General features: G+C 39.1%; 4 protein-coding genes across 5 annotated transcripts; 3 read left to right on the forward strand and 1 right to left on the reverse strand.

The window, feature by feature from the left end:
• Positions 1-96: 96 nt before the first annotated feature.
• LOC110062119 (transcription factor Jun-like) lies at positions 97-2,041 on the reverse strand. Its single transcript, XM_020768983.2, has one exon. It carries the CDS (start codon positions 1,944-1,946, stop codon positions 987-989), a length of 960 nt encoding a protein of 319 aa, XP_020624642.2. The 5' UTR covers positions 1,947-2,041; the 3' UTR covers positions 97-986.
• Positions 2,042-3,884: 1,843 nt separating this feature from the next.
• Positions 3,885-20,217, forward strand: LOC110062125 (mutS protein homolog 5-like). Of its 2 annotated transcripts, XM_020768989.2 has the most exons (28): positions 3,885-5,245; positions 5,811-5,934; positions 6,135-6,215; positions 6,538-6,606; positions 7,223-7,350; positions 8,093-8,202; positions 8,832-8,867; positions 9,272-9,363; positions 9,671-9,716; positions 10,459-10,597; positions 11,292-11,354; positions 11,889-11,960; positions 12,431-12,487; positions 12,586-12,658; positions 12,879-12,988; positions 13,075-13,155; positions 13,269-13,314; positions 13,695-13,736; positions 13,930-14,026; positions 14,694-14,783; positions 15,530-15,656; positions 15,904-16,053; positions 16,553-16,627; positions 16,732-16,875; positions 17,387-17,524; positions 18,425-18,498; positions 19,576-19,651; positions 19,944-20,217. In XM_020768989.2, the coding sequence occupies exons 1-28, from the start codon at positions 4,892-4,894 to the stop codon at positions 19,962-19,964; spliced, it is 2,715 nt and encodes a 904-aa protein (XP_020624648.2). In that variant the 5' UTR covers positions 3,885-4,891; the 3' UTR covers positions 19,965-20,217. The 2 variants fall into 2 exon arrangements, with proteins under 2 accessions (XP_020624648.2, XP_089143782.1); XM_089287656.1 differs by having other exon boundaries at positions 19,576-20,217.
• Positions 20,119-21,041, forward strand: LOC110062123 (GTP-binding protein Di-Ras2-like). Its single transcript, XM_020768986.2, has one exon. The coding sequence runs from the start codon at positions 20,266-20,268 to the stop codon at positions 20,875-20,877; it is 612 nt and encodes a 203-aa protein (XP_020624645.1). The 5' UTR covers positions 20,119-20,265; the 3' UTR covers positions 20,878-21,041.
• A 2,509-nt stretch (positions 21,042-23,550) lies between these two features.
• LOC110062122 (transmembrane protein 69-like) lies at positions 23,551-25,343 on the forward strand. The gene is made up of 2 exons (XM_020768985.2): positions 23,551-23,734; positions 24,727-25,343. Exons 1-2 carry the CDS (start codon positions 23,579-23,581, stop codon positions 25,261-25,263), a joined length of 693 nt encoding a protein of 230 aa, XP_020624644.2. The 5' UTR covers positions 23,551-23,578; the 3' UTR covers positions 25,264-25,343.
• Positions 25,344-26,769: the final 1,426 nt, after the last annotated feature.

Here is a 26,769-nt window from a genome sequence, read left to right on the forward strand (position 1 = left end):
AAATCTGGGAAAACCCCCACACATCGAGGGAATTTAACTATTCAGCTGTTTCACTTTCTTGCTTCAATCTAGATTTCAAGAATCAAACACAAATGCTTTTTGACTGTGTAAAATGTATTATATTATAACTTTTTCAAATTGCTTCTTAACTACATTCAACACACATGGCAACTTGAAGTTTATGAGAACAGTAATTTCATGTCTTACAACATTTAACATGATCTTAGTTAGCCTGATAAAACTACTTTTTGACTCAAGATCTCATCTTGTAAATAGTCTCTATTCCTACTCGGAAGATTGTCAATATTATATTAGTGAATGCTTACCCGATAAACATAAGTTAGAGTTCGGATCTCATCTCTGCCACTATAATTTCGATAGGCCAAAAGTTACGCGGTATAATTCCTCCTTTCTGTATTCTATAAAGCACTAACATATGAATCTCTCATTCAATTTATATCCTGAATGTGTAATAAATAAATTGTGATCGACTTATAGGGCTTCAATAAACTTTAGGCCTTTGATATGCTTTGTATAAACGTATGAAAAATTGATTGGAACACAGTTGAACACTTGTAAAACGCAACATACCTCAGTCTGATATTTTAAGTCCAAACTTCGCATGACACACATGGTCTAGACTTGAACAATATAATATACCAAATAACTAATAATTTCTTACAACTTCAATTTACTATTCTATGGTCGTGTACAGTACAATGATCTAAGGAGTTTACTACTATAGCTAGATCGAAAATCCAGCTTTCGAAACTAGAGCAATAAACTTTAAATGCAGTGAGTCTTATGCGAGCTTGCACGTGCTTTCGAAGCACGAAGTTCCGCTTGTAGAACGTCTCATCATGATCACTGACTAGCAACTTTCGGATGTTCTCTACTGTCACGATCAAACTTTCGCCTCAGTTAACAGGAAGATACAAGCTATTTTCGTTGAAGGCCTCTCGCCCTCTAACTTTACAGTTTATAACTCACGCCGAGGTAGAAACTTGTGCCTGACTCAAAAGCATGATCTCACAACCGCCTTGGACATGATCCATAACTTGTAGCTTCAACTGACAAACTTGTTTCCTAAGTTCATTCACTTCTGAGCTGAGCTTCGAGTTGATGTTCTTAAGTTTGTCTACTTTTTCCTCCAGATCTGCTTCCTTTTCAAGTTTTCTCTTTCGGCATTTCGAAGCAGCGACTCGATTTCTCTGCTTCTTTCGCTCGTTCTTGACCGTTTCCTGTAGCGCCAAATCGATCGGTGGGAGAGGCGGCGTTCCGGGTACGACTTGCGGCTCGTTCTCCAATTTAACGTTATCCAACCGCTGTTGCTGAGGTGGAATCTGAACGTTCAATGGCTGACCGTAGCTTGTGCTTGGAATCGGGCCTACTGCGGGTCTTTGAAAGTCAGGGAAAATTTGCGTCGCGCCGGAAAACGACGACAACGGAAGTGCTTGTGTCGAAATCGTGGACGTGCCTGTTGATAACAATGGAGTTGAACTCGTCGTGCTATTAATCCCATTTGCTGCCGCTGAGGCAAATGACAAATTGAGAGCACCTTGTACAAGAGCGTTCGAATTCAGAGCATTGAGAGCAGCGTTCTGTCCCCTTGGTTCTTGTTGGTCGTGTAGTTTTTGAAGGGCTTCCATAAACCCTCGTGCGTACATTTCTTGCTGTTCTGTCACATTTTGTGTTCCCTTGAAGAGCTGTGTCGGTGTTGGCGTCGTCAAAATTCCTCCATAACCCATGATTAGCTTCTCCAGCTCTGGTGAGCCTAAAGTTAACAAATTCAAATCTGGCGATGTCAACAGAGCGCCGTCCAGCGAAGTTTGTCGTCGAGTGTTCGCCGACGAAAAATCCAGCTTTAGATTGCCTTTATCGTATATGGCAGTTTGAGAACTCGATGTTGTGGGCATAATTTCTTCGTCATACAATGATGCTTCCATTCACGAAGCAGGTCTTGCTAAAACTAATATGAAAATCAGCTGACTCAGTGTTCAGGGATTGCTTAGGGCTTTTCGCAACCAACGCACTTTTATTTCCGTAGAAAACCATTCATATATGAACTGTGTCATTTTCTATTTCAGTCCAGCTATGTCATCGCAAATTTGATTGGTTGAAAATCTGAACTTTGTTCTTCGGCGTGTTGTAATTGGTCAACTTTTTGTTGACTGATTCGCACGTGACATACGACACAATTCGTATGACGTAAGTCGGAAAACATGCCGAAAACAAAAGCTGTATTTCCTAGGTTACTCAAAGGAGCGCGAATTTTCGATTTATTAACTTCACGAAACTTGTAGAATATTCAGTTTTGAAGCGAAACACGTACACGATCAGTGTTTGATTTTCTGAGAGAGATCAAACCCAAACAAATTTAGGCAAATGTAATTATTTGGTAAAAGATTTCGTAACGAAAGCGGTGCTAAATATTACAGAAAATTGTCTTTGAAATACATACTCTGTAAACTCAAAATAATTCCTAGAACATCCAGCACAAATTTTGCATTTATACGAAAGTGTGCAGTAAATATTTTATGACTTGCTTTTACGAAAGAAAACGTCGGTTTTCAATGAAAACCAAGACTAAAATATTACGACAAGGGCCGTGCCGGTCGCGCCCAGCCGCCCACTTTGTTTGAGCTCTTTTCAGTATTGAAGATATTTGTTTTTCGGAGAAAGCGTAAGGATGTCTATTGTTTTCTTATTGATTGTTTCTTATTGATTTTCCGCTAATCGCTTCGCTAGCGTGACGAGACGCCATCTTTGAGCGTGTGCCCCAAACCGCAACAGGTTCGAATTTCATTTTTTTCACCGGAACCAGAATTTTGGAATCCTCACGTTCGGCCGGCTTTAGTCTATTTCGCATCAGTTACTATTTCGCAGTTGGTAACAATTTCGCAGTTGATAAAATAATTGCAGGCAATTATTTTCACCAGAACTATTTTCTTAATTCAGCTGAATAATAATATAATTGATTCAAAAGTCACGTACATGTTTCATTCATGTTTCATTTCTATCTCGTGTACGTACGTCTAGACTGAAACTTCGAAATCCCCACCTACGTAGACCCGTTTTCTACTTTTAAGTTCAGCATTTTAAACTAGTCTATCTTGTGTGCCATCTTTCTTGCAAAGGACTTTAAAACAGTCCTCAGGTAAAAAAGCCATTTGTTATGATATCTCTAAACGTGCTTCGAATTATAAATTTTTGGTGTTTTCTCGTTCGAAACAGGTGTAATTTGTAAATGTCAAACTCAGACTACCATAAATGGCCATAAAAACTAAAAAAAATATCATCCTTTTATTACAGCCGGTCACGATTTATTTAAATCTTCCAAGGTGATCCTTTTTTGTCCGGAAAATAAAGCTGATTTGTTTATCCGAAATTTACTTGGCGTTAAATTAGCTAAAACAAGGGAAGTAAATTATTTTTGCGAAGAAAATGCAAACTGGATTGTATGATTTTGCGGGCTTGCGAACATGCTGATATAAAATGGAATATTCATAACTTCTGATTTATATTTTGAGACCATTTTTGGTAATATTTTGTTCGGTTTGTTTTATTACCGATCATCTTGATCCTCTATTTCGGAAAGATTTTATGTGGAAAGATAATGCCGTAATATTTAAGTACAAACTCAACAGAAAGATTCCGAGAATTGAAAGAAGTGGCCGAAAGACGGCGTTTATTTGGGAGTGTCAGAGTTTGACATGTTCATGAGAAGTTTTAGAAATATTTTGCGGGACTGTTTTCCTAAATTAAGCTTCCTTTCTCTGGCTAATGTATTAGTTTGTGCTTTGAATGGTGTTGCATCAATCACCAAGTTGATTTCAATATCAGAAAAAGAGTCTTTCATAGTATGATTTCTGAACTACACATTGTTGTCGGTCGCTGTTGTTTTAAAATGGGTTCCTTGCAGTAGAATCAGGTTTTCCCAGAACTAACAGGTACAATGACTTCCGCTCTGATACGATAAAAGCCATCAAAAGAAGATCAAAAGGATCATGCATGTAAATTTATGTGTAATCGGAAGCACACCTCTCAAATAAACGCGGAATCGGTGTCCGAACATATGAATGGATAGGGAGTGGTCTTTTGAACAAACAGGAAATGCGGCCAGAGATTATTCAAAGGAGGCTTTCCCTGAAAGAAACTGAAAGGACTTCTGACACAAGATATCCTGTGAGCAGAGTCTCCGTCGATCTTCCTAGAGAAAACATTTGTTTTTACTAGGAAGATAGAAGGAGACTTTACTCGCAGAGTAGCTTTATCCGACACAATGATTGCTCAAAAAGCTCACCTGATATCATGTTCACTCTGTGTTACTAGCAAACTAAATTAAAATTAATTTTTAACTTCACTTGATGAGTCTGACTCTGCCAGTCGCTTATCCAGGACGCAACAAGAGTGGAAGCGTTCAAATACAGAATAAGAGGACCCTTGTAACCCGTAAAATACTAACTACAAACAAACGACGAGCAAACCGGAAGTGCGATTTGTGGCGAGAGGACCAAAAACGCGCAGGCACTGGAAACAAGAGTGCTTTCCAGGTCACACAACACTCGGAGTGTCACTGCACTCGGAGTAACACAAGTCAGTTGGTCTGCTTTCGGCTGCGGGAAGTTTGTTTAGAAGTTCGCCCATTATTTGCTGTCATCGAGTTTTGTTAGTAAAGCCAAATGGTAGAAAAGCTGGTGTAGCCAAATGTTGGCCGCAGTGATAGGAAAAGATGTTTTCGGACGCCTTGATGATAACAACGTGACAATGGCTTCTGGCGGGAAAATGGATCGGCCGACGGACCGGCCGCGGCCGTCGTCTTTGCAAGTTTTGTTTCTTCGTGGTCTTAAAGCAATAAGCTTCTCCTCTTTCAAATTAAAGTCTTCAAAGAATGAGTGCTTTTCAATATGCGTCGACTTCGTCATTTTCAGAAGAACTTTCTACCCCGACTGGTGGTGCAAAAGCATTTCCCAAAAGTTCAGGCTGGACTTCTTCTACAGCCGACAACGAACGCAGTGCGAAACGACAGAACTCAGCGGGCCATCAGGGAGCTGCTTTCAAACACCAAAAGACTCCTTCAACGAGTGTGACTACGGACAATGAACACGTTTCTTCAAGCGACCGACGTTCTTCAGGGACGGAATGTGATAGAGACAGAGGGGAAGGCATGAACGAAAACGATATTGTGCATCAAAGAAATCTTGCTGCGCTAGAAGATGGTAGTCCAGCAGAATCCGAAGTGAAGGTAGCTTAACATTTTTTTCTGCCCTAAAGATTTAAGTTTATGCTGTGTTTTGTTTTGACGAAGTCTCACTAAGGGGGTGTGTAGGGACACAAATTTGTTTGGGTTGGGATGTAGATGGAGAAGGGGGCGGGGGGGGGGGGGGTGAGTATAAAGCCTAAGGTATTTTGGAGTCAAATTTTTTCCGGCATTTTTAATTGTGTATGAGCATGGAAAGAAAATTGTGTGGGATAGTCCAATGGGCTAGAAGATTTTGCAGTCAGGCTAGCGAATTCTTGGCTTCATCAGCCCAACGGGCAAGTGAAGTTTCATGGGGAAACTTTTGAGGAGATTTAAAATCACTGAATTACTGTAAGAGAAGAAATTTTGGGGGCTAGCTAGAGAGAACAGCTTTTAGCCTAGGACATCATAGTTACAGGTTGCCCAAAGGGCAAGCCCAAAAATTGGTTTCCTTAATTTGTACATTTGTGAATATTTCGGAAGGCTGCATCTCTAAAAGGTATTTTGTCACAATTGTTTCGCTTAGCCTAGCTCCATTTACCTTATTACCATTTATTTTATTTTGCAGAGAGTTTTGTCAGTGGTTTGGAGTAAAGGAAAACTAGGTTCTGCTTATTATGACACAGAGACTTCACAACTTCATCTCCAAATGGATGTTGTAGAGACAAAAGATTTTCAGTTTCTTAAGAGGGGTAAATATGCTGTGTTACATGTATTGTAAAGATCAGTTTAACATGTAACTGATTTTTTGAAAAAGTTATGTATGGCTCACTTCATTTTATAATTTGCACAATACAAAAACCAAAAACATTTTCTTATTTTGTAGTGGAAATTAAACCCAAAGAATGTTTCATTTGCACTTCACTTGTTTTGTTTTGCTTTTTTTTTTCAGTAAAAGAGCAAGTACAGGCTGATGTTATCCTTACCAGTGCAGTACAAGATGAGAAGTTGCTCAAGATTTTACAGGGGCAAGGTGTGCATTTAGATTTATTTCCTTTGAACACTTTCATTTTCATTAATTAATAGAAGTTGGATATTAGCAAAATTTATAATTTTGTGTGTACAGTGAAGCAGCTGAATCCTCTGCACAGTTGCCCATGGCCAACAGTGTACCTCTTTACAATTAAATTATTCTTTTTTTTTTGTAATGTCAACTTGTGTTGATGTTGCTACTAAGTACTCTGACTATACTTTCCCTTAAATTGATCTCATTTGTTGTCTTTGGTGTATTAATTTAGTGAAGATGCAATTCCTTAACACATTTCAAGTCGTTTTGATTTTTGATTGATTTGTAGAAGGTGAAAACAATGATGAACTAATTTGTGAGACAACAGAGGTTGAAATCCTACCAAGCATAGATTTTTGTAAGTTCATGATACTGTTTTTTTTATGGTACAATGTTCTAGTTAAATAACTTCTATGATAAACCTATCCCAATGACCCCACAAAGGACCATAATACATCTACAAAGTCCTGCCATATTCAAGGTTCAAAACTTGGTAATGTTCCTAGGTGAAAGAAGAGAGGTTGGCCCTGCAGCTTCTGTTGTGAAGGTTTGTCTCTGTGACCCCAGCCCTAGAGTTACATGTATGTTGGCAGAAGGGGTGTACTCCTGGTGGGCCACCCATGCTGAACAGGTTGAAGGGTAGGGACATGACCTAAAAAAGAATCCCCGGTCCTCCAGGTTGGCGGTTGAGTGAAGGCCAACTACCTTCCATTGTGAAAGCTTCACAGTTATGGAGACAACAGAACATGCAACTCAATCTCTCTTGGGCTGAGGACTACTGGCTGGTATTTTGAAGCCATGTATATAATATTAGTAAAAAGATTAAGTGATCTCACCAAGTTAATACAATTCCTGTGCTACTACTAGCAAAGTGAAGCAGAAGCCAAGTTAATGTGAATGTTTGCCAATGAATAGTCAGAACAATCTATCACTGATCAGCATCCTCTTTCATATATATTTCTTTACCTCTGTAGCTTATGAAGTGTGCAAGAGAAGGATCATTGCCTTGAATGCATGCCTTCCAGGAATCCCACAGCACTTCACAGATAATGAAAGGGACATACATATGAGCTCACTTGTACCATTCGACAGTATCAGCATGGTAAAAATGTACTTAAATGTTATTCCTTCTATAGCTAGATTACAGTTTGAAACATAACAGTACTCTTCTTATCCTTACCCCACCATACCCAACTATATTCTACTTTACCATACCCTATAGTAAAGTAGAGTGTAGTGGAGAATGGTAGGGTTACCCTACCCTACTCTACCCTACTCTTTTAGGGTAGTTTACATTATACTATCCTACCCTGCTCTACCATACTCTGCCTTACCCTGCACTACTCTCTCCTACCCTACTCTACCCTAGCCTGCAATACCCTATCCTATCCTATCCTATCCTATCCTATCCTATCCTATCCTATCCTATCCTATCCTACCCTACCCTACCCTACCCTATCCTACCCTACCCTACCCTACCCTACCTACTCTACCCTACCCTACCCTACCTTACCCTACCCTACCCTACCCTACCCTACCTTACCCTATCCTATCCTACCCTACCCTACCCTACCCTATCCTACCCTACCCTACCCTGCCCTGCCCTACCCTACCCTACCCTACCCTACCCTACCTACTCTACCCTACCCTACCCTACCCTACCCCATACTAACCTGCCAGACCCCCCTCTTCCCCCCTCTCTTTCCCACTCTATTTTGCATGTACCTTACTCATTGCAAGGTTTTTTCTTTTCACTTTGATATTTAACCAGAAACAGAATGATAACTGGAAGATAATAATAACTTTCAAGTGTATGGGATGTAAACCTTTTGTACTTCACACAGGTACGAAGTGCTGGTGCACTGATCAAGTACATAGATAAAAAGAGAATTGGAGTTGAAATGGAAGATCCAGATGTGCGAGTTCCCATTTTGGGGCTTAAAGTATTCTCTTTGTAAGTATGTAGAGTATTGTGAAGATGGCAGTGCAACCCTCCCCTCTGGTTAACATAATGTGCCCCCATCGTCATTAGGAGTCACCATCTCAACATTAGTTTTGTGCTCCGTTGAGATGCTCTAGAATAACTATAATTTATTCTTCATGTAATTTATGAACCCTAGCCAGGTGTTGACCATCCCAGTAGCTAAAGAAAGAAATTATTATGACAATTATCAAGTTTTAAAAAGGCCAATAAACTCCCTAATATGGTCATTCTAAAACCTGTTTGTATGAAAAATTCAAATGAACAGACTAAAGAAAACTAACATACACAGTAATACTCCCAGACTTTAGTGGTTGATTTTAAAGAACCTGGTTAGAACTGTCACCAATTTGTGTCCGTAATTAGGGGTTTTTACTGTACTTCACTGAGCATTTTAACAAACAGGTTTCAGCTCAGAATATCAATGACATTTTAAGAAAAGTCCTAAACAGGTTTCAGCACTATAGTCAGGTACATGTATGTCAAGTTATGAATAAATCATTTGAATAGTAGCAAGTGAAATTATAATTGTATCACTAATAACTATTATGTACACTTGTGAGGTTTTTAATGTTAATTTCTCGGTGTAATTCTTATTGTAGGAGTGATCTTCTTATTGTGGATAACAACACTTACAGGTATATGAATAAAGTACTTGTGAGAAATCCTCACATAGGTTTTGGCTACCTGGCCAAATCTGCAACTTTATTCAGCACTTCTAATTAAGCTATAACAAAGATGTGATATAATAAATGGTAGAAAATGCAGAAAATAGGCTGGAAGCAGAGACCTTTAGTATAAATAATACAAAGAGGGAGTTTGGAATATCCCAGATGTGATCTAAATATCACATCATATGGGAATAAGTTTTGGAACGTCTAGATAGTATATGAAAGCATAATGTTTACCACCAAAATAATTATCGATAGCTGCCTGGTCAGATTTACAGATTTGCAAACTTTTATCTTTAGACCATGTGCATGTTAAATTTGTTTTACCATGGAGGCCATGCTTATGTATGCTGTTTTGCTGTGCACAAAAGTGCTTTGCAGATCTTTCAAAAGGAAAGTCACCCATCTGTGTACAAGATGGGAGCTGGAAACAGTGGTGCTAAGGAAGGACTCTCTCTTTTTGGTAATCAATGTATTGACTCAAAGTAAAACTTTGTTGGAGGTTAGAAGTTACAGATGCTTGTGGGACCATTGCTAGGGGCAAAATGAAAGATCTGAAAAGCCATTTTGTCTGCAGTAAGGGGACAAGCAACTGTGACTCAGGGTTCCTGCTAGATTTCTACTTGTGTCCTCTGTTTAAAGTGGACAATTTAACTTGTAATAATTGTTATATAATAGTTATTATTATATAGCAGTATTATTGTTATTACTATTGTGACTGGAACTGAAAGACTTACATGTATTAACCATAATTCTTTCCTTTTCTGTAGGGATCACAAATAGAACTAGATCTGTTATTGGAAGTCATATGTTGAGGTTTGTTCTTTAAGAAAACAGTCCTTCCAGGCTTCACTGATATAACATTTTCAGTTTCCGCTGAGTTTTTTAACACCAGTGGAAGTTTGGGAGAGTGAGAAATATATGATCAGGGGTTTCATTAAGGACTGGGTACCAGGCAAATTGACTGATGATTTTGCCCATCTGGTTTGATCAACTGGCTAAAAGTTTTTGTAATAAAGAAGTTCAGTTCAAATAGTTTTGTCTGCCTGTGAAAACCAGTTGTCCTCTTGCTGAAAACATTAACGAAACCCCTGTTTGCTGGAAGCACACAGACAAGTTTGAACAACTTCTTCAAGTTCTCCCAAAACTTCATGAGTGGTGTTTCTACTTACAAAGATTAATGTACTAGCAAGATTAGATTGTGACCTCAAGATTTCATTTGCATGATAATTGATGAAGGTGCAGCCCGAATCAACTATCATGCATATAGAAATCGAGTGAATAATCCAATTTGTTTCAGTAGAAATCTAGTAGTCACTCAAAACTTTACCTAAATCCTCTTCACAGACACTTTGAAAATGCAAAGAAATGGCCACCCTTTTGTTAACGTCACTCTGCACTGCTAGACTACTTACCATATTCAACAGAATATAGATAGTGATTAGCATTGCCAATAAGAGAAAGGTATTTGTGATGGAATGCTCATAGATATATACAAAAACTTGACAGAAACAGAAAAAAAATTAATGAATTACATTTTATTAATCTTTGAAACTAGGATGTGGTTTTTACGTCCTTCAAGAGACATCAGCCTTTTACAACAAAGGCAAAAGGCCGTGTCTTATTTTATGAACCTCAGGAATTCAGAACTTGTGGCGTCTTTACAAGATTGCTTGAAGCATATCAAGAATGTCTCTGTAAGTATGGGTATGACTCACAGTAATGAGAAGAGCTAGAATCTTCAGGATGCAAGGAAAGTCATGCCCAATGTGGGAATCGTAGATTTTTTCAGGCTAGTGGCTTGCAGATCTTATCCTTTGCTTGCTTTATGGGCAACAGAAGGTATTGTTAGTTTCTGAGAAAATTCAACTCAGCTGGAATTGAAGTAAATTGCCCACCAAAGATAGGTGTTGACTTTAGTCTGGTATGGTCACACTTGTGAGATTAGCACAAGCATTAGTACAACCATAAGCACAGGAGAAAGAAACATTTTCCTTTTCTTGAACTTATGCTTATGCTTGCATGTATTTCATGAGTGTTATGCTTTTTTCAGAAGTGAGAACTGGCCTGAAATACAGACAAGCATAAGAGCAAGAATTCAGTCAATCAGAATGGTACTGTTCCAAATCTCCAAATCTCCAAATCTCCAAATCTCTCAATAACTGCTCATACATATGTCGCTAGTGTGAACGTCCTTGTGCTACTGCTTATGCTTATCTTACAAGTGTGAACCGGGCTTTAAGACAAGTTAAAAATTTAGTATGTGGCTGCAGGGAGCATGCATATGACCAAGTGTCAACTTATTGGAGGTGTTTGCCTATGGGTGACGTCTGTTCATGGAAGTTTTAACTGTACTTTGAAGAAATTCAAAATATTTTTTGTCTCATGCAGGGAATACTTTCAAGAATGACAACAGCTCAAGCATCTGTTGGTGACTGGCAAGCACTGTATAAGGTATTACAAAACATGCCCTCACTAGCATCCACCAGTGTACTGTAGGGCAGGGATTTCTACAAAGATTTCTAACCACACAGATTTTGAGAATTTTGTTATGTTTACTGTATAAATTTGTATGTGATTTCCATATCAATACTTGAATGTGTTAATACCTTGTACTAAGCTTGTCTTCTCGGTCTGTACCGTCAGTTACAGACCGCCAGAGGTTTTTCCCTTTCAGTCTATATGTATGGTCCAAGAGCTTTGTGCACAGGCCATAAATTGAAAGGGAAAAAAAATGAGGATCCATGACTTACATTATCGACTGAGAAAATGAGAAAAGTATTTATCACATCTCTATTTGTGTTTGACTGGTTTGGTTGCAGTTTCAAATTTTAGAGGCCTATACAGTAGAATATGGCCCACTAAGTTGACCAATCACAGCGTATGGAGCTGTGTTACTAAGAGGTGCAATAAAGTCTAATACATGTATAAGAGACAAAGTGCTGTTATCTTTCCGAGACTTTTTTCATTAAATTGCTTGCTACACAGACAGCCTATAATGCAACCTACATTGCTGACCTGTGCAGAAGAATTCCAATGGATATTGAAATTGCCAAAAAGGTAATAACTTTGATTCTTTGCTGGAGTATCTAATATTATGTGATCATTGCAGAGGCAAACAGGTAGAAAAAATCCCACTTACTTTGTCTGAGCTGAAGCTTTTTTACTCCATTTTGTAGCATAGGGCACCGACAAAACCCTCCAATCCCTTCTGTCCTTGGCTTGGCATTTCATCTGCATTCTGCATCCGGGAGTAGCCTTTTGACTGGACAGCGCATTCTGCATCTCTCCTCTGGCTGTTACGCAGTCTCCCTCTCTATCTGTTACCCTGTAGGTTCCACAAGAAGGCTTGCTTGGCTTAGCGTAATTACTTTGTATTGCTTATCAGGACTAGAAAAAAAAAAAACTTTGATTCCAGCTTGCCCTTTGGACAAGCAGGTCCCAAATTTTGCTTGCCCTGGGCAAGTCTTAGTTTACTTTTTACGAGCATTGCTTATAAACTGTTTTTTTTTTTTTTTTTTTTCTGACAGGTTGCTACACGATTTACAGATGAATTGCTTGAAATTGGGAGTCTTATGAGTAAAATAGTAAGGCCAGTCTTGACTCATTATCTAATATATTTTTTTTGCATCTAGCAATAATAGTCTATTTGTACTTCCTTCTAAAGTAGGACTTTTTTTCTTAGATCGACTTTGATGAATCAACGGAACAAAATCGGTTTGTTGTTAAACCTGGAGTTGATCGTGCTTTGGATGAAAGTAAGCATGATCTCAGTTGTAACAAGTTGTTGACCTTCTCATAATTTTTAAACTTATGATGACCAAGTTTGCAGGTTTTGGCTGGTTTGCTGGACATGTGAAATTTGACGGATGTTATGATTATTATTGCATGTTGAGAAACGCTATCATCAGTCAGCCGTGCAACCTCTGTAACAGTACATTTACTAAACCTCTGTTATTGTATCTTAAATCTATACAGAGAAAAGAACATACAATGGCCTTCCTGACTTCATGACAAAAGTAGCCCGAGAGGAGCTTAACAAACTTAGTTCTTCCATTACAGAATGTAATGTTATTTACCTACCACAGGTAATTTTCAATTGATGTTTGTCCTTTTAACTTGCTTTTGGGGTTGCAAAGTTTTTGAGTTTTCACCTTTGGTATTTGTCTCACAGCTGGGCTACTTGTTAGCGATTCCTCGATCTCTGGAGATGAAGGAAGAAGGGGATTTTGCGGTAGATGGCCTGGAGTTTGTGGTAATTATAAGCTCTTTATTAAAATTTTTGAGCTCATGTTGGTATAGTTACCTCCTTTTATCAATCAAAAACAATGAGAAGTTAACTTAAAGTAGCCAACTTTTTTCTCCTAGTTTCTTAGCAATAACAGGGTTCACTACAAGAGTGCTCGCACCAGAGGTATGTTAACGAGACTTACAATCCGTCAAAAATTTTCGCCCGCTAGCGATTAGTCTAAATGCGTCAACGTACTGAATATACTTCAACTAAAACTGGGGAATATCCGAGTGATATTTTCCAATTTTAAAAAGATCCTGTGTGTTAGAAAAACTCTTCTCGGAACAAGTAATGTCCGCGGACAAATATCTAAGCATGTTTTCGCGCCAAATTAAGGCTATTGTTTGATAATACATTTGTAATTACCGAGAAAGTCCGACTTGTAGTCTTTATCATAGTGCCGTGCTTTGGTGGCAAACCATGCGTGCTCATGAGGCCTTTTCTTTGTTAAGCCGTCTGGATTCAATGCATTTCCAAATACCTCCTTTTGTATCTTGTTTTAGAGCTTGATAACCTTTTGGGGGACACACAGTGCGAAATAACAGGTGAGTCAGTTCTAGACCATTACGTCACCTAGGAAACTCTTGTATAGAAAAATGTAAAACGTGGACTCTTTTTGCAGTACAAGTTCCTTACTTTAATAATTTAGTCAAGTAGATTTGTTTTTTTTTTTATCATCGTGAGTTACTGGAATTTGTTGATATTCAATAAAATAATGTTTGTTGTTTCTTTCTACAGATCATGAGACTGCTATTATGCATCGCCTACAGACTGTCATTCTGGAACACACCAAGGTGTTGATCGATGTAATGGAGTGCTGTGCAGAGTTGGACTGGTAAGTTCTTAAGCGGAGCAAGGATGGTGCAGTTGTGAGAGTCCCCGCCTCCCACCAATGTGGCCCGGGCTCGATTCCGGCCTGGGGTCCGTTTCTCGAAGGTCCCGCAAAGTTTTCGCACCCGGAAAATCATAGCAAAATCTCAAACCTTATGATTACGGAGCTGTTTTATCCACATATCCTTAATGTGAACAGAGGTTCCCTTCATACAAGAAGTTTCAGGCGTATACACTTCTCCGTTTTTTGACACAGATGAACTAAAAATGGCTTTACGGGCCCGAAAAGTTTCCGGGGCTTTCGAGAAACGGGCCCCTGACGTCATATTTCAGTGGATTGAGTTTGTTGTTGGTTTTCGCCTTGCTCCGAGGGTTTTTCTCCGGGTTCTCCGGTTTTCCTCCCTCCTGAAAAACCAACATCTCCAAATTCCAATTTGACCAGCATAGACGACCCGCACGAACACCAGCTAAGGCTAATGCGACTTCCTCCCCAAATAATGTCATTTATTTTATTTTTTATTTGAGTGAAATCAGTGGACCCTTGTAGCCTCCAGTTTTGGTATTTAAAATTTCGACAGTCATTCTTTAGCAAAATTTAAACCTCTCAGTATTATCCACAAGTTTCCTTTGGCTTGCTAAACGCAACTTCTTTTTGTTCTTTTTGCTTTTAGTTTGATTTCGTTGGCCCTGTGTGCTAGAGAGAACAACTATGTTTGTCCTCAGTTGACTGCAGACTCGGTGTTAAATATTGAACAAGGAAGGTAAGACAACACTGATATGGTTAGAAATCAGAAGAAAACGAAGACAGACGAGAAAGTATAAATGTGTGACCGCGATTTGACATTGTAAAAGTACGTAGTAAATATCCATATGGTGTTTGCCTAAACCTTACTGCAAAGTGCCCAAAATAGCTCTTATAGCGTATGACACAGCCCCCCGAAGGGGCGGGGGAGGGGAAGGGTTCGAGAAAAAAATGGGCGGAGGTGTGCGGCCTGCTTTCCGAGACCATTACCCTTATTACCCTTGCGATTTTTTCCTACCCTTTTTATGACTTGACCAAACATTCGATACTTAATTTAAGACCTGACCCTTAAATGAATACCCTTTTTCACACCTACTTTATAATTGAAAGTAGCTTCTTCCAACAAGCATGCCCAATTCAAGACTAGAGGGCAAAAACCACACCCTATATGAGACCAAAATGGCCAAAATCGACACCCTATTTCTGACCAATACGACCAAAAGACAATACCCTCTGCGGCTGCACATACCTATATAGCTCATGTAAGGTCTCAGCATCGAAAAGTTCTGGAGCTAGCGGTTTATGATCCTCTCCTCCCAGAATAGTAAAATCTCCACTTTGGTGAGCACTCTAATATCTTTTAGATCTCCCTGCCTTTTTTACCCTTGAAAACACCCTCCCGGTTAGGATTTTACTGTAGTTCACTGCACTGGAGTCTTTGAAAACTGAGTGAAGCTAATGTTCTATTTGTTTTATTTTCCTCAGGCACCCTTTGCAGGAGCTCTGTGTCAGCCTGTTTGTTCCAAATGACACAGTATTTGACAAAGATAGAGGGCGCATGAAAATTTTGACTGGACCTAATGCCAGTGGTAAAAGTGTCTATCTTAAACAGGTAAAGGCACATCTTAAGTTATCTGCACTTTTATTGATACCCTTACTAACACGCGTGTTGCCTCGCGGAATGAATTCACTTTCAGCGAGAGAGACTACCATCTAAAAAAAATGCTTCCGCAAGCTTAAAACGAGATTCGTCTTTCTTTCGCGCTTCGCTTTCCTTGTCCTTTTTCCTCGTTTCTTGCTCGACCTTCTGTGAAGTCATATAATAACTGCTCTTACGATAAATACTCTTGTCCTTACAGGTCGGCTTGATCGTATTTTTGACGCATATTGGCAGTTTTGTGCCTGCCGAGTCTGCTACTATTGGCCTGACGGACAGAATTTTTACACGGATACACACAAGAGAAACCGTATCTGTGGGTTTGTCAACCTTTATGATAGATCTAAACCAGGTAAGCCATTGAGAGTCGGTGTAGGTTGTTGTTAGAGATGAAACGAAAACTGAAGTAATCACATCTTCATGCAGCCAATCACCAAACTTTTTTAAGCAGGAGTATTAGGAGTATTAATATATACTCTCCTTACAGTGTATGCTAGCTCATCGTGGTTACTTCCCTGTCCACTCTCCCCCTCCTCGCACACCATGTTTCAGATTTCTCAAGCTTTCACCAAAAACCCGTTTAGACTTCTGGTCGTTGAGAGACACTGAGAGTAAACTGTCTTGCCTAGGTAAGAACAGGTTCAAGTCGAGTCAGGCTGGACTCGATCTCTTGATCGGGAGTCTCGCATTTAATCTAACACTGTAACCAATGGGCCACCGGCTTTCTCTCCAAAGAAAGATCGCAACTCAATCGACAAATGTTTGACTGACTTCGAAAAGTCGAAGAATTTCGTTTGTAATCCAAGTTAAATAATAATGAGCAGACATTATGCTCCATGTTATTTCATCAGGTAGCCACCGCAGTGAACGGAGCAACGGAGAATTCTTTGGTCATCGTTGACGAATTTGGAAAAGGAACTGCTACGGTACTATCAAACAGCGTTATCATAGCAACATGACACTCCTTTTTTCCTTACGCATCCTGGCAATACCCTCAACGATGCATGTTTTCTTGTGTTCCCTTGTTTAGATCGATGGCCTGTCCTTGCTGACTGCCACACTCCGTCACTGGCTTAGGAAGGGAACTAACTGTCCAAAAATTCTGGTGTCTACGCACTTTCATGGCCTTGTCAAACAAAAGCTGCTTCCTCAAACTCCTCTGGTTACATATCAGGTATATTGATCCGCACAGTAACTTTAATTTTATTCCAATTTCCAATAATGAACAGCTCACCAAAATGTGAAGTGTCTCGTAGAGGTATACAACTCACATAACGCCGACCAGAGCTACATCCCGGAGTGCTTCGTACTGAGCCCAGCTCACTAAACTTTGGCCCATAGGGGTGGACCTTTTGAGTTTTGAGGGGGAGAGGGTTATTTTGAAAAAATATATATATCCTGCAAGACTACTTGTGCCAAAAAATTCAGGCACACGACCACTGCCGAAAGAAAATTCGCTCACGGTTGGTGAGCCGAAAAAAGCATGTTACACGGAGAAAGAATATCTTTCATACATACGTCATAGGAAAAAAATTCCTGATGCATGAACTGAATGGGTTAACAAAAAATTCGTACCTGTACCAAATCACCCTCACACCCCCTGAAAAGTCAAATGGTCCACCCCTTACACTGACTCTTTAATCTTAAAATAATGCTGCATTGTTTTTGTCTTTGTATTGTAACAGACGATGCAAGTGATGGAAGAAAACGAAGAGATTGCTTTTCTCTATCACCTTGTTGAGGGTTACGCTGAGAGCAGTCTGGCGTGCCACATAGCTTCTTTGGCTGGACTGCCAGATGAACTGGTCAAGCGAGCTCATCAGGTTTGTACAAACACATCTTAACTTATCAAGAAGAAATGTCGGCACGAACATGGGACAAAGGAAAAAAATCTGAGTCCCAGACAGGATTCGAACCCCATAACCTCCTAGATCCCGGTTGGGCGATCTAACCACTGTGCTACAGAGAGACTCTTGGTTCGCTGGGCCATTTTACAAGGTTCATTTGAGCGCCTAACCGATATGTAGGAGGTCATGGGTTCGAATCCTGTTGGGGACTCAGATTTTTGCTTTTTCCAATGCTTGTACCAACATTTCTTCATCATTTATTCACCGAGCTGTAAATTTACCACCTTTTGTTTATCACACATCTTGTCCATCTTATTTCGACCCTTTGTTCTTGAGAATGATTGACATTTAATTTCTCCTCATACTATCACAGCATTGTTTAGCAGAGATGCGATAAGGATAAAGAAAATCATCAACAAGAGGATATCGTCTCGATGTACTAACAAATGTTATAAATGAGCTTACTTTTAAGAAAGCATATATGTATGGCCATAAGAGAGGATAAGCTAAGGGTGAGCGTAATCCTCTACTGATAGCCGTCTGTTAATGGAGAATTTATACTTTGCCACTCAAGAACGGCAAGATTATATTGAGGAAGATTTAAGGTGGATAAGCTTACGATATACAATCCGTATAAGTTCCTCTTTTCGGTATACCAAGTGTATGTGAGTTTGAAATATAAAAAGTTCACGTTTGTGTAGGGAACTAATTAAAGTGGTAAACCTTCGATAATTAATTGTTATGTACAAGGAAGTGTATGAACGGCGAAGAATCATTTCAGTATAAGAGGAGGGGAGGAGCAGAGTTGGAAAAGTGATAAACTTTGCCGTACTTAAATTGAATTTGTAGAATCTGAGGGGTTGTGTTACTTTGCAGGTGACAGAACTTACAAGATGTAATAAACCAATCCCTAGAAAGGACACCAAAGATGACGAGGAACAAAGAAAAAGGTTTGCTTTTATTAAATCTTCCGACTTTATTTCGTGTATAATAAATATAAATATCGTCATATATTATCGAAAAATCATAGTGAACTCCTCTAACGCTAAAATATTTCTATCGTTATTTTCGTCAATTGAATAATTTTCCAACGACCCCAAAATCTTTCTGCATTAACTTAATACCTATCGTGTTAAAATAAAGCTCAGTATTATTTTTTTTCAGCTCAGACTTCTAAGACACGATTACTCATGTAACAATTGTATGCAAATAGATGATTGTTTAGTTTTTCATTAAAATTGACGAGAGAGAACGATTCCATTTAGTTGAAATGCACATACTGCTTTTTTTCTTTTTTGACTGTTTTTGAGGCTAGAGCGCATTTCAGTGAGTTTCATGTTTCTCAGTTCACCACTTCCGAGAATAGGTGAGCCAAAAAGCGTTAACCTCGCTAAAATGCGTTAAGTCCAGCTCTGATTAATGTCGTTTTTTAGCTTTTTTTGTCAACAAAACGCGAAAGTTTTTGTTTTATATTATTCGCCTGACTTTTAGCCCGGACGTTTAGCAATAACTTTGTTTACTTAGGGGGATATTTTAGCAAGAAAATTATAGACATAACATCTACGTATTATGTGTGGGATTTCCAGTATTTTAATCCCAACTCTGTTATCAAAGGGAAGTTAAAAATTGCCACCAATATTTATCCTGTCAGTCCATCTATGTTATATTGGCTTGGACTGAAATAAAATACCGTAATGGAAGTGGGTTAGAGGAGCTTAAAATGTCACGATAATAGAAGTCTAATTTGCGATTTACATATGTACCCTAAGTTTTCCAAGGTAGAAGTTCCCAAGCTATGAAATGAAGAGTTTAAAAACTCGGGTTAATTTTTTTACGATGGTATGCTGTTCGTGACAAAATTCTTTTAAACCCGGCCGCGTTAAACCCTTTTATAGAGCACGTTGTCCTCCTTCGTGAGTTTGAAGTGCACGAAGTAACCTTAGATTTAAGTCGACTAAGGACTTTGTTGATTTGAAAATGTTGTCACCGTGGAGAACATAATAAGCAGATTTGTGCTTTGTTTGCAGGCACAAAGCCATCGTCACGAAGTTCTTGTCTCTGGATTTGGACAACGATGACCCTGAAGCTTTTCTTTCTGATCTCGTAAATGCATTCGATGGTTGTTGATTTTAAAGAATTGTTCTTCAAACGCTTAAGGAGATTTGAGCACAATATTTAATTAAGCACGTTAGAATGTTCCTCCGTATTGATATTGCAAGCTCAAACATTCCCGCGAGCTCAATTCTATTTTATCGCACTCAAAATATTTACCAAGTTCGCATTTCCTTTGTTCTATTGAAATTCTGCGCTTTAAGCCTGTCCTGAATAATTTGTATCGTGAATCAATTATTAGTCCTGAGGTCAGGTAATACAGCATGTTCATTTCTGTTGTCAGGTTGGCCTAGCGTGGTGTTGAAGTCACAAATGTTTCTAAGGGGTTTTCGTTTCCGTTTTCCATTGAAAACGTTGACTCGTGACAAAACGCGTGAATCCAATTACTGTCATCGTGTGGCGTGAGATGACGTCACGTGTGATTTACGTGTGCAACGAGGAAAACTTTCCATGCATGTCCGGTCCAACTCATAACTGCGTTTCGTTGCTGGTGATGAAATCAAATTCGACTGACATTTGTACAAGGAGGTGTGTTGAAGAACAGTCCCCAAAAACAATCTGACAAGTCTTACAACAGTGGACGCTGCCTTGATTCTGGCAAAAACATGAGACATTGTAGGAAACACAGAACTCACCGAAACTCCTTTGAAATTGCTTTGTTTGGAGCTGCTTGCGTGGGGAAAACTTCGCTTGTTCGACGCTCTTTTTATGGAGAATTCAACCATGAATACACTCCCACGGTGGAGGACTATTACCGTCATGAGATTCACAGAAATGGCGGCGTGACTGTGCTTGATGCCACTGATTGTGCAGGGAGTTTTCAGTTCCCTGCCATGAGGCAGGTGACAATACGTCGAGCTGCTGGGATAGTATTGGTGTTCTCATTAGACAGTGAATTCTCGTTTCGCGAATTGCAAAGAATATTGGACGAAATCATCGCAGCTAAAGCCGAGGAGGGTGTTCCGATTGTTATAGTTGGTAACAAAAAAGACTTGAATGTACGGGAAGTTAGAGAGGAAGACATAACGGAACTAATCAGAATGAACAGCTCGGATAAATTCCAACTGCGGTATGTAGAGACATCTGCTAAAGACAGTGCCAACGTGGACGAAGTGTTTGACCAACTTCTTAGACTTCTTATGCCAGAGCCTCCACTAAAGAAGAGCAAAATCAAAGTTTTTAACTTCAAAGCTAAAGAAAAATGCAGTATTATGTAAATTATTTAGAGTATTTTGTACAAAGCAACTTGGAAATTATTAGACATCGTGCTTTACAGTTCTTGCTTTGTGACTCCTTTGTGAATTAATTTATTTTTAAAATATTGTACATATTTCAATTGAGCTGGAGTAAGTTATTATTAAATGCGATTATGAAGACTTTATTTCTTGTTTGACTGTTGATAAGACGGCAAGTCGGGGCAAAAGAAATGTTTTCCTTTGTGGGAAAGGAATTTGAATAGTAATTATAAAGTATGCAAACAAAAACATGGGTCTTTCAAATATCGACCGCTAGTCAATTCCAACTTCATCGACTGTTTGACTGTTAATTACATGCACTAATAAATTGTATAGCAAAAATTAGCGTCTTTGTAAAGGTATTTTCAAGTCTTACATCATCGAAAAAAATCGGGAAGACAATCATGGAACAATTTTATTTTATCTCTGTTTCCTTGGCTCTATTGCTCTCCGCACGAAAATTGACTGTTGACAATGAGGGTGTGTATTGCAAGCGGATGTTTGTCTTACTTGACCGTGGCCGTGGATGAAGTTCCGCTCTCTTTGGCAGCTCCTTGTCAACTAAGAGAATAGCCTAATCTGCGTAATAAACGACACTTTCATTTGAAGTACTCATCAGCCAACCACAAATGAAACCGCCCTCGCATTGGAACTTCAAAGCTAATATTTTAAATCAACTAAATCAGACCATTGCGAACCGTGCTGTCTCGCTGAGATGTTGGAGAAACCAGTCTTGCAAATCGACGTTGACTTGATTGTTTTTCTTTCAAATTTTCGCCTTGAATTTTGATATGCTTTAAATTGTTTATTTGTACTGCGTTAATAAACTTCGTGTGCGGGAGTCAAAATACCGAATTTATTAAGTGTATAAAGTGCTTGTATCTCGTCGAGCTTGTTTTGACCGTGTTTTTAGCTCAGGTGGAACTAATTTCTCTTGATTATCCTCGGATATCTAGCCAGCCAATTCCAACCCTAGGACGTCATGTTGCCCAAAATATTTTTAAGGTGTCATGGGACTAGAATGCTGCTGTAAGAATAAATTATTTTCACTGATTTTTCTTAGAACTGGACCACCAAGAAGTGCATGTTTTTGTTATCTCTTTCTATAATTAAACCTTGATAGTATTCAAGGAAGAAATAACAAAAAAGAAACAAAATAAAATACTGTTCTAACAGAGAAAATTTGCACTGAACAATTTTGGTTGTATTTTCTTTCCTTTTTTTCAACTTATATCTTTTCCCACCCGCGACTAATATGATCTGATCAACATACATATTGAATTTGACTTGAACTTACAGTAGTAATTATTATTTTTGTAGGGAGTGTTTTATTCCCACTCTCAACTACTACAACTGAGCAAACATACACAATTTTTTATTTAACTTGAATAAATTTATATGTTCATTGGCGTTTCTTCCTTGTATAAAACCTGCTCCAGGCGTTACTATTTTAAAATGTACTTTAACTTCATGACGTAATAACTCTTGTCAACTCTTCCTAATTCCTTTCTAATAAAGAGAATTTTAAGTTAAGGCTGTCGAACGTACCTCGGAAGTAAACGTTATAAATACTCATTAAAGCAATCTCACAGGTGCTATATTAATCGAAATTTACTTTTCGTGTGACGTTTACTATATCGTGGGTCGACCAGTTCTTTGCCTGTTTATACAGTGAGAATGCATGAAGATGACTTTGGCTATAGCTAAGCTTTTTTTTTTCTCGGCAAAATTGACGTTCCTCGGGTCTTGTCTTATTTTCAGCCTCGTTCATAATTACGGGTAGTTCCTAACTTATGGTTGTAACATACTTCTCAATTCTGATGTATTTCGGACCTTTAATTTTGAACACTATTTTTTTTCTTGTCCCCGTCTGATCCGGTTCGATTCCCACACACGACAGAAATTTGCCGATTCGGCAAATAAAACTCCTTGTATGATAATGTATGGCGGGCAGACAAGATAAGACAGATAGGCGAAACAAAAGCTGCTGACGACTATAGTAATAAAACCGGTTTTCTGTTCAGTGTCTAACAGGAAAATAAAATCACCCTGTAATTTACAACTATAAAAGGGCAATAAAAAGTCGATTTGCTGACGTCAATATTGTCGGTGTCCTAGTGACTTATTCGGCAGGGCGCCCTTCACGGCCGACCGCGCTGCCAACGGATGCTCTTACGGCAAGCGGGGAATTTTTGCGGATATAAGAATGGTTTAAGATAGTTAGTCAATGACACAAGCTTCTCGTCAAGACGAATCTGAATTCTTCGGAAGTCCTTTCTATTTTCGAATAGCTTTCTTTACACTTTGTTGAGGGAGTATGCATAAGTTTTTCCCTTTTCACTTCCCCAGAGTCGTCGGCCGCGAGTCTCTTCCGCAATTCCGTTGACCCGAATTCTCTCATGATCAGCTGTTGCAGACCCCCTGCAGACCACAAGCTCCTTATCAGACGACTCTCAGTCCAGCTATTTTAAGTAGTCAAGGAAATTTTTGCTGTTTGTTCCCGATTCTAATTAAATTTTGGAATGAAACCTTTTGTCTAGCCAGCGGGGGATCCGGTGTTTTCGAAGAGCCGAAATAACCGGTTCCTTTTGTCCGTGAAACACTGAGAATGTGGGATACTGGGTAAGAATGAAGGTTTAGAACAGTAACAACACTATCATTGCACAGCGGTTGTAAACACAAGATGGCGGCCGTTCAGTTTCTTCTGCGGCGAGCAAGACATTTTGATACAATACCACACAGGTCTTCTGTTTTTGGCAACAAGATTGCTTGTAATATTAGATGTATATCTCAAGGAAAGATTTATGACTTTAAACTGGAGCAGAAGATGCTTGGGAAGGTAGGATTTACAACTAAACTTAAAAGAAGCTCATGATTCGTGCTGTGCATGGTGACCTGGCAGTAAGCTCTCCTGTTCAAGGTGGTGTGTGTGAGATGAAAACTCAGCAGGGTAATACCAATAAGCGAGTGAAAAATCTAAATACCAAACAGCTAGCAGGGAGAGACATAAAATGTAATGGCCGTTATAGCAGAGTGTAAACTGGGTTTCAAAATTCTAAAGATCAGTTCGTGAGAAGGGTGGGATGGAGTGAAGGGAGGAAGGGAAGTTCGTGAATCCCTCCAAAGAACTCGTGAAATTTTTATCAGTGGCGTGTCTGACGCTGTGCAAAATGAAAAGCCAGATCAAGAAAAACAGAAATTCGTGCTCCCAGTGCCCATGCTTCAAAGTTCAATGATGATTTTCTGAATAGGAGCGAGGGGTAGAGAGACCAACTGTTGTGACTACTGGAGGTTCACCTTCCAATTTCACCAAGATGTCCTGATTACTGGTGCTGACCAAATGGATCGTGGGCCCTGGGAATTAGATTGGGGTGTCCCTCTACTACCCCTGACTCTCTCCTCCCATTTTGGTATATTTTGCCGGTAGCCTGTTCTTTTTGCCTTTTACCCCAGTAAGGGCTATGTTTATGCAAGACAAGCTTGTTTTGTGATTTCAAATATTATATCCCAAACAACAGTCTTTTTTTTTTCTATCAAGACATTTATGTAAGGTACACCAATAAGTGGGAGGCACAAAGTGCCCATAAACAAAGGCAGTGAGCAGAACATAGTCTAACCTCAAGCTGACTGGGCAAATTATTAACCTTGTAATGGATCATTGGGCCTTGTGATATACATAAGACCTTTTTGCTAATGTAACAGTCGAGGTAAATTAAGGGGGATGTTAAATGAGCCTTGAAGCAATTCAGTAAATATCTTTCACTTTTCACCAACACTAAGAACCAAACTGACTTGAAAAAAATAACTGATGACAGTTTTTATTCTCTTTAGTCAAGAAGTGGTTCACGTCATTTGGTTTTTCGTGGTCCATATCAGGCCTTAACATTTATCAGACCAGTGAGTAGCCATTCACAAGGCAACTTCTTGGTAGACCTGAAGTCCAGCCCACCACCAGCTCTTTATTTGGGTTTCTCAGGAGCAATTCCATTTTGCGGTTTGGCTGTCATGGCTTTTATCTCCCCTGAAAACTTGCCCCTCATTGTTCACGCACAACAAGCATATGGGGCATGCATTCTCTCCTTTCTTGGAGCAATACACTGGGGTTTTGCTTTGGCTAAGATGAGTGAACTTAAGCCAGACTGGAGAACACTCGGCTACAGTGTCACACCCTCGCTCATTGCATGGCTTGCTTTACTTGCAAAGCCAGTGCCAGGACTAACAACTTTATGCATTGGGCTTGCCATAGCGTTATCAAGAGATCTGAGCACACCTTACTTTCCAGCTTGGTATTATGCCTTAAGAAAAGCACTTTCTACATTAGCTGTGAGTTCTATCGGTTTAACTGCAGCTGTCTTGTATTTTCATTAGTCAGCTGGATACTTTACTGATTTTAAAATCGTTTTACGAGAGTCTTGTGGATATTTCACAATAAAAAGATGTGAATCGCTGCTGTTTCCTCATATATTTGTTGAAAATGGCATTAAATATGCGATTGTCAGAAAGAATTATATTAGTTATTTTAAAAGAGGCTGTCCGTGTAAGAACCGACCACTCGATTTTCGGCCGAAAACAGAATTTCTTCAAATTTTCTGTGTGAGACAGCTAGTCCATATGATAAATAAAAATAGCAATAATTTGGCTTTAAGTGCTATTTTTCAATATTTCTGGCGACGATTTCCGAGTACGGTCCAAAACCGTAAAAACCGTTCTGTTTCGAGTCAAATTTAGGCGTTGCGCTGAAGGAGCTGAAAATTTCCGCTTTTACTCAAATACAATAAAACTTACAGATAATTTTATTTCATGTTTTTTCTTTCGATTAACGGTAAAACATTTAAAATCGGGCACAAGAAAAATTAATTATGATTTTTTGAAAATGCCCCACAGAAGGCCTTTTGCAAAATTTTAGCGAGCATACTACTGGTTGAAGGAGTGTTTCTCAAAAGTATAACGTGATCTGGAGCCCTGACCAATATCCATGTTTAGTACTAGGGCTAGTGTACCGGGAACAGGAAAAAAAACTTTGGGCACTAACCTTTTGGAACTACAGGAGTACGATCAACATAGCTAATATTCAGACGCGAAAGCTTGCGTGACACAGTTTTTCACCGATTATTGTTCCTAAGTTCCCCACATAAATTCTTAAGTTTCCCGCATAAAATAATATTACCTTGAAGCAATTATTCTCAAAACGTACTCTTTGTTCGGGATAAGGCATGAATAGCCTTAAATTCACCAAAGATTTCTCCAAAATTGGGAATTTATTAGCTAACTGCTGTGGCGTGAGTTGCCTTAAGTTTCGCCTAAACACAATTGCTGAAATTGGGTCATCACAGGCCTTGGACTATACAGAAATTCCATATTAAACATATTTAAGAAGTAAAAGTGTTTGTCATATGATTATTGCCAAGAAAAAAAAAATAATGGTGTACCGCGAATGGGCCTCAGATGTACAGATAAGATGTCGATTTCAGTCGGCCGCTGGAATGTCAAAGTTATTTTGGCGGCTCTCCTTATCCACTTTTTGCTTATTTTGCATTGCGCGTTAAAAAGCAATACCAGTCCTGGATACTTGAGAAATAAATTATTTTACTGTTGATATTTGATTTTAGAAATGGCTTGGAAGCTTTGCCTTTTTTATTCAACATTCTTGTTTTTTCGTGTTGCTATTTTTGCGTAGCCCTTCGTGCTAAAATTGAATTATGCAAACTGTAGAAGTCTGACGTCGACAGGGTTTTACTCAGTTTACGCAAGAGATAACGAATTTATTTTTTGCGCTTTGCGTCGTTTTTGCTGTTTGCAATGGCAGCATTGTGTTCCTTCTCAGCAGTTACAAGTGGCACGTGCGGAAGTAGTCGTGGATTTACAGAATGTGTA

Source organism: Orbicella faveolata, unplaced genomic scaffold (genome assembly GCF_042242905.1).
Source record: "Orbicella faveolata isolate gen_17 unplaced genomic scaffold, um_ofav_v1 contig_14, whole genome shotgun sequence".
NCBI classification, from domain to species: Eukaryota; Metazoa; Cnidaria; class Anthozoa; order Scleractinia; family Merulinidae; genus Orbicella; species Orbicella faveolata.

Coding starts and splice junctions, on each gene's coding strand:
- LOC110062119 (XM_020768983.2), bottom strand. CDS start 1,946: ATGGAAGCATCATTGTATGACGAAGAAATTATGCCCACAACATCGAGT.
- LOC110062125 (XM_089287656.1), top strand. CDS start 4,892: ATGAGTGCTTTTCAATATGCGTCGACTTCGTCATTTTCAGAAGAACTT. Junction 12,488..12,585: donor GGAGTCTTATGAGTAAAATA/GTAAGGCCAGTC, acceptor TTTTTTTCTTAG/ATCGACTTTGATGAATCAAC. Junction 16,876..17,386: donor CTCCTCTGGTTACATATCAG/GTATATTGATCC, acceptor GTATTGTAACAG/ACGATGCAAGTGATGGAAGA.
- LOC110062123 (XM_020768986.2), top strand. CDS start 20,266: ATGAGACATTGTAGGAAACACAGAACTCACCGAAACTCCTTTGAAATT.
- LOC110062122 (XM_020768985.2), top strand. CDS start 23,579: ATGGCGGCCGTTCAGTTTCTTCTGCGGCGAGCAAGACATTTTGATACA. Junction 23,735..24,726: donor AGCAGAAGATGCTTGGGAAG/GTAGGATTTACA, acceptor TATTCTCTTTAG/TCAAGAAGTGGTTCACGTCA.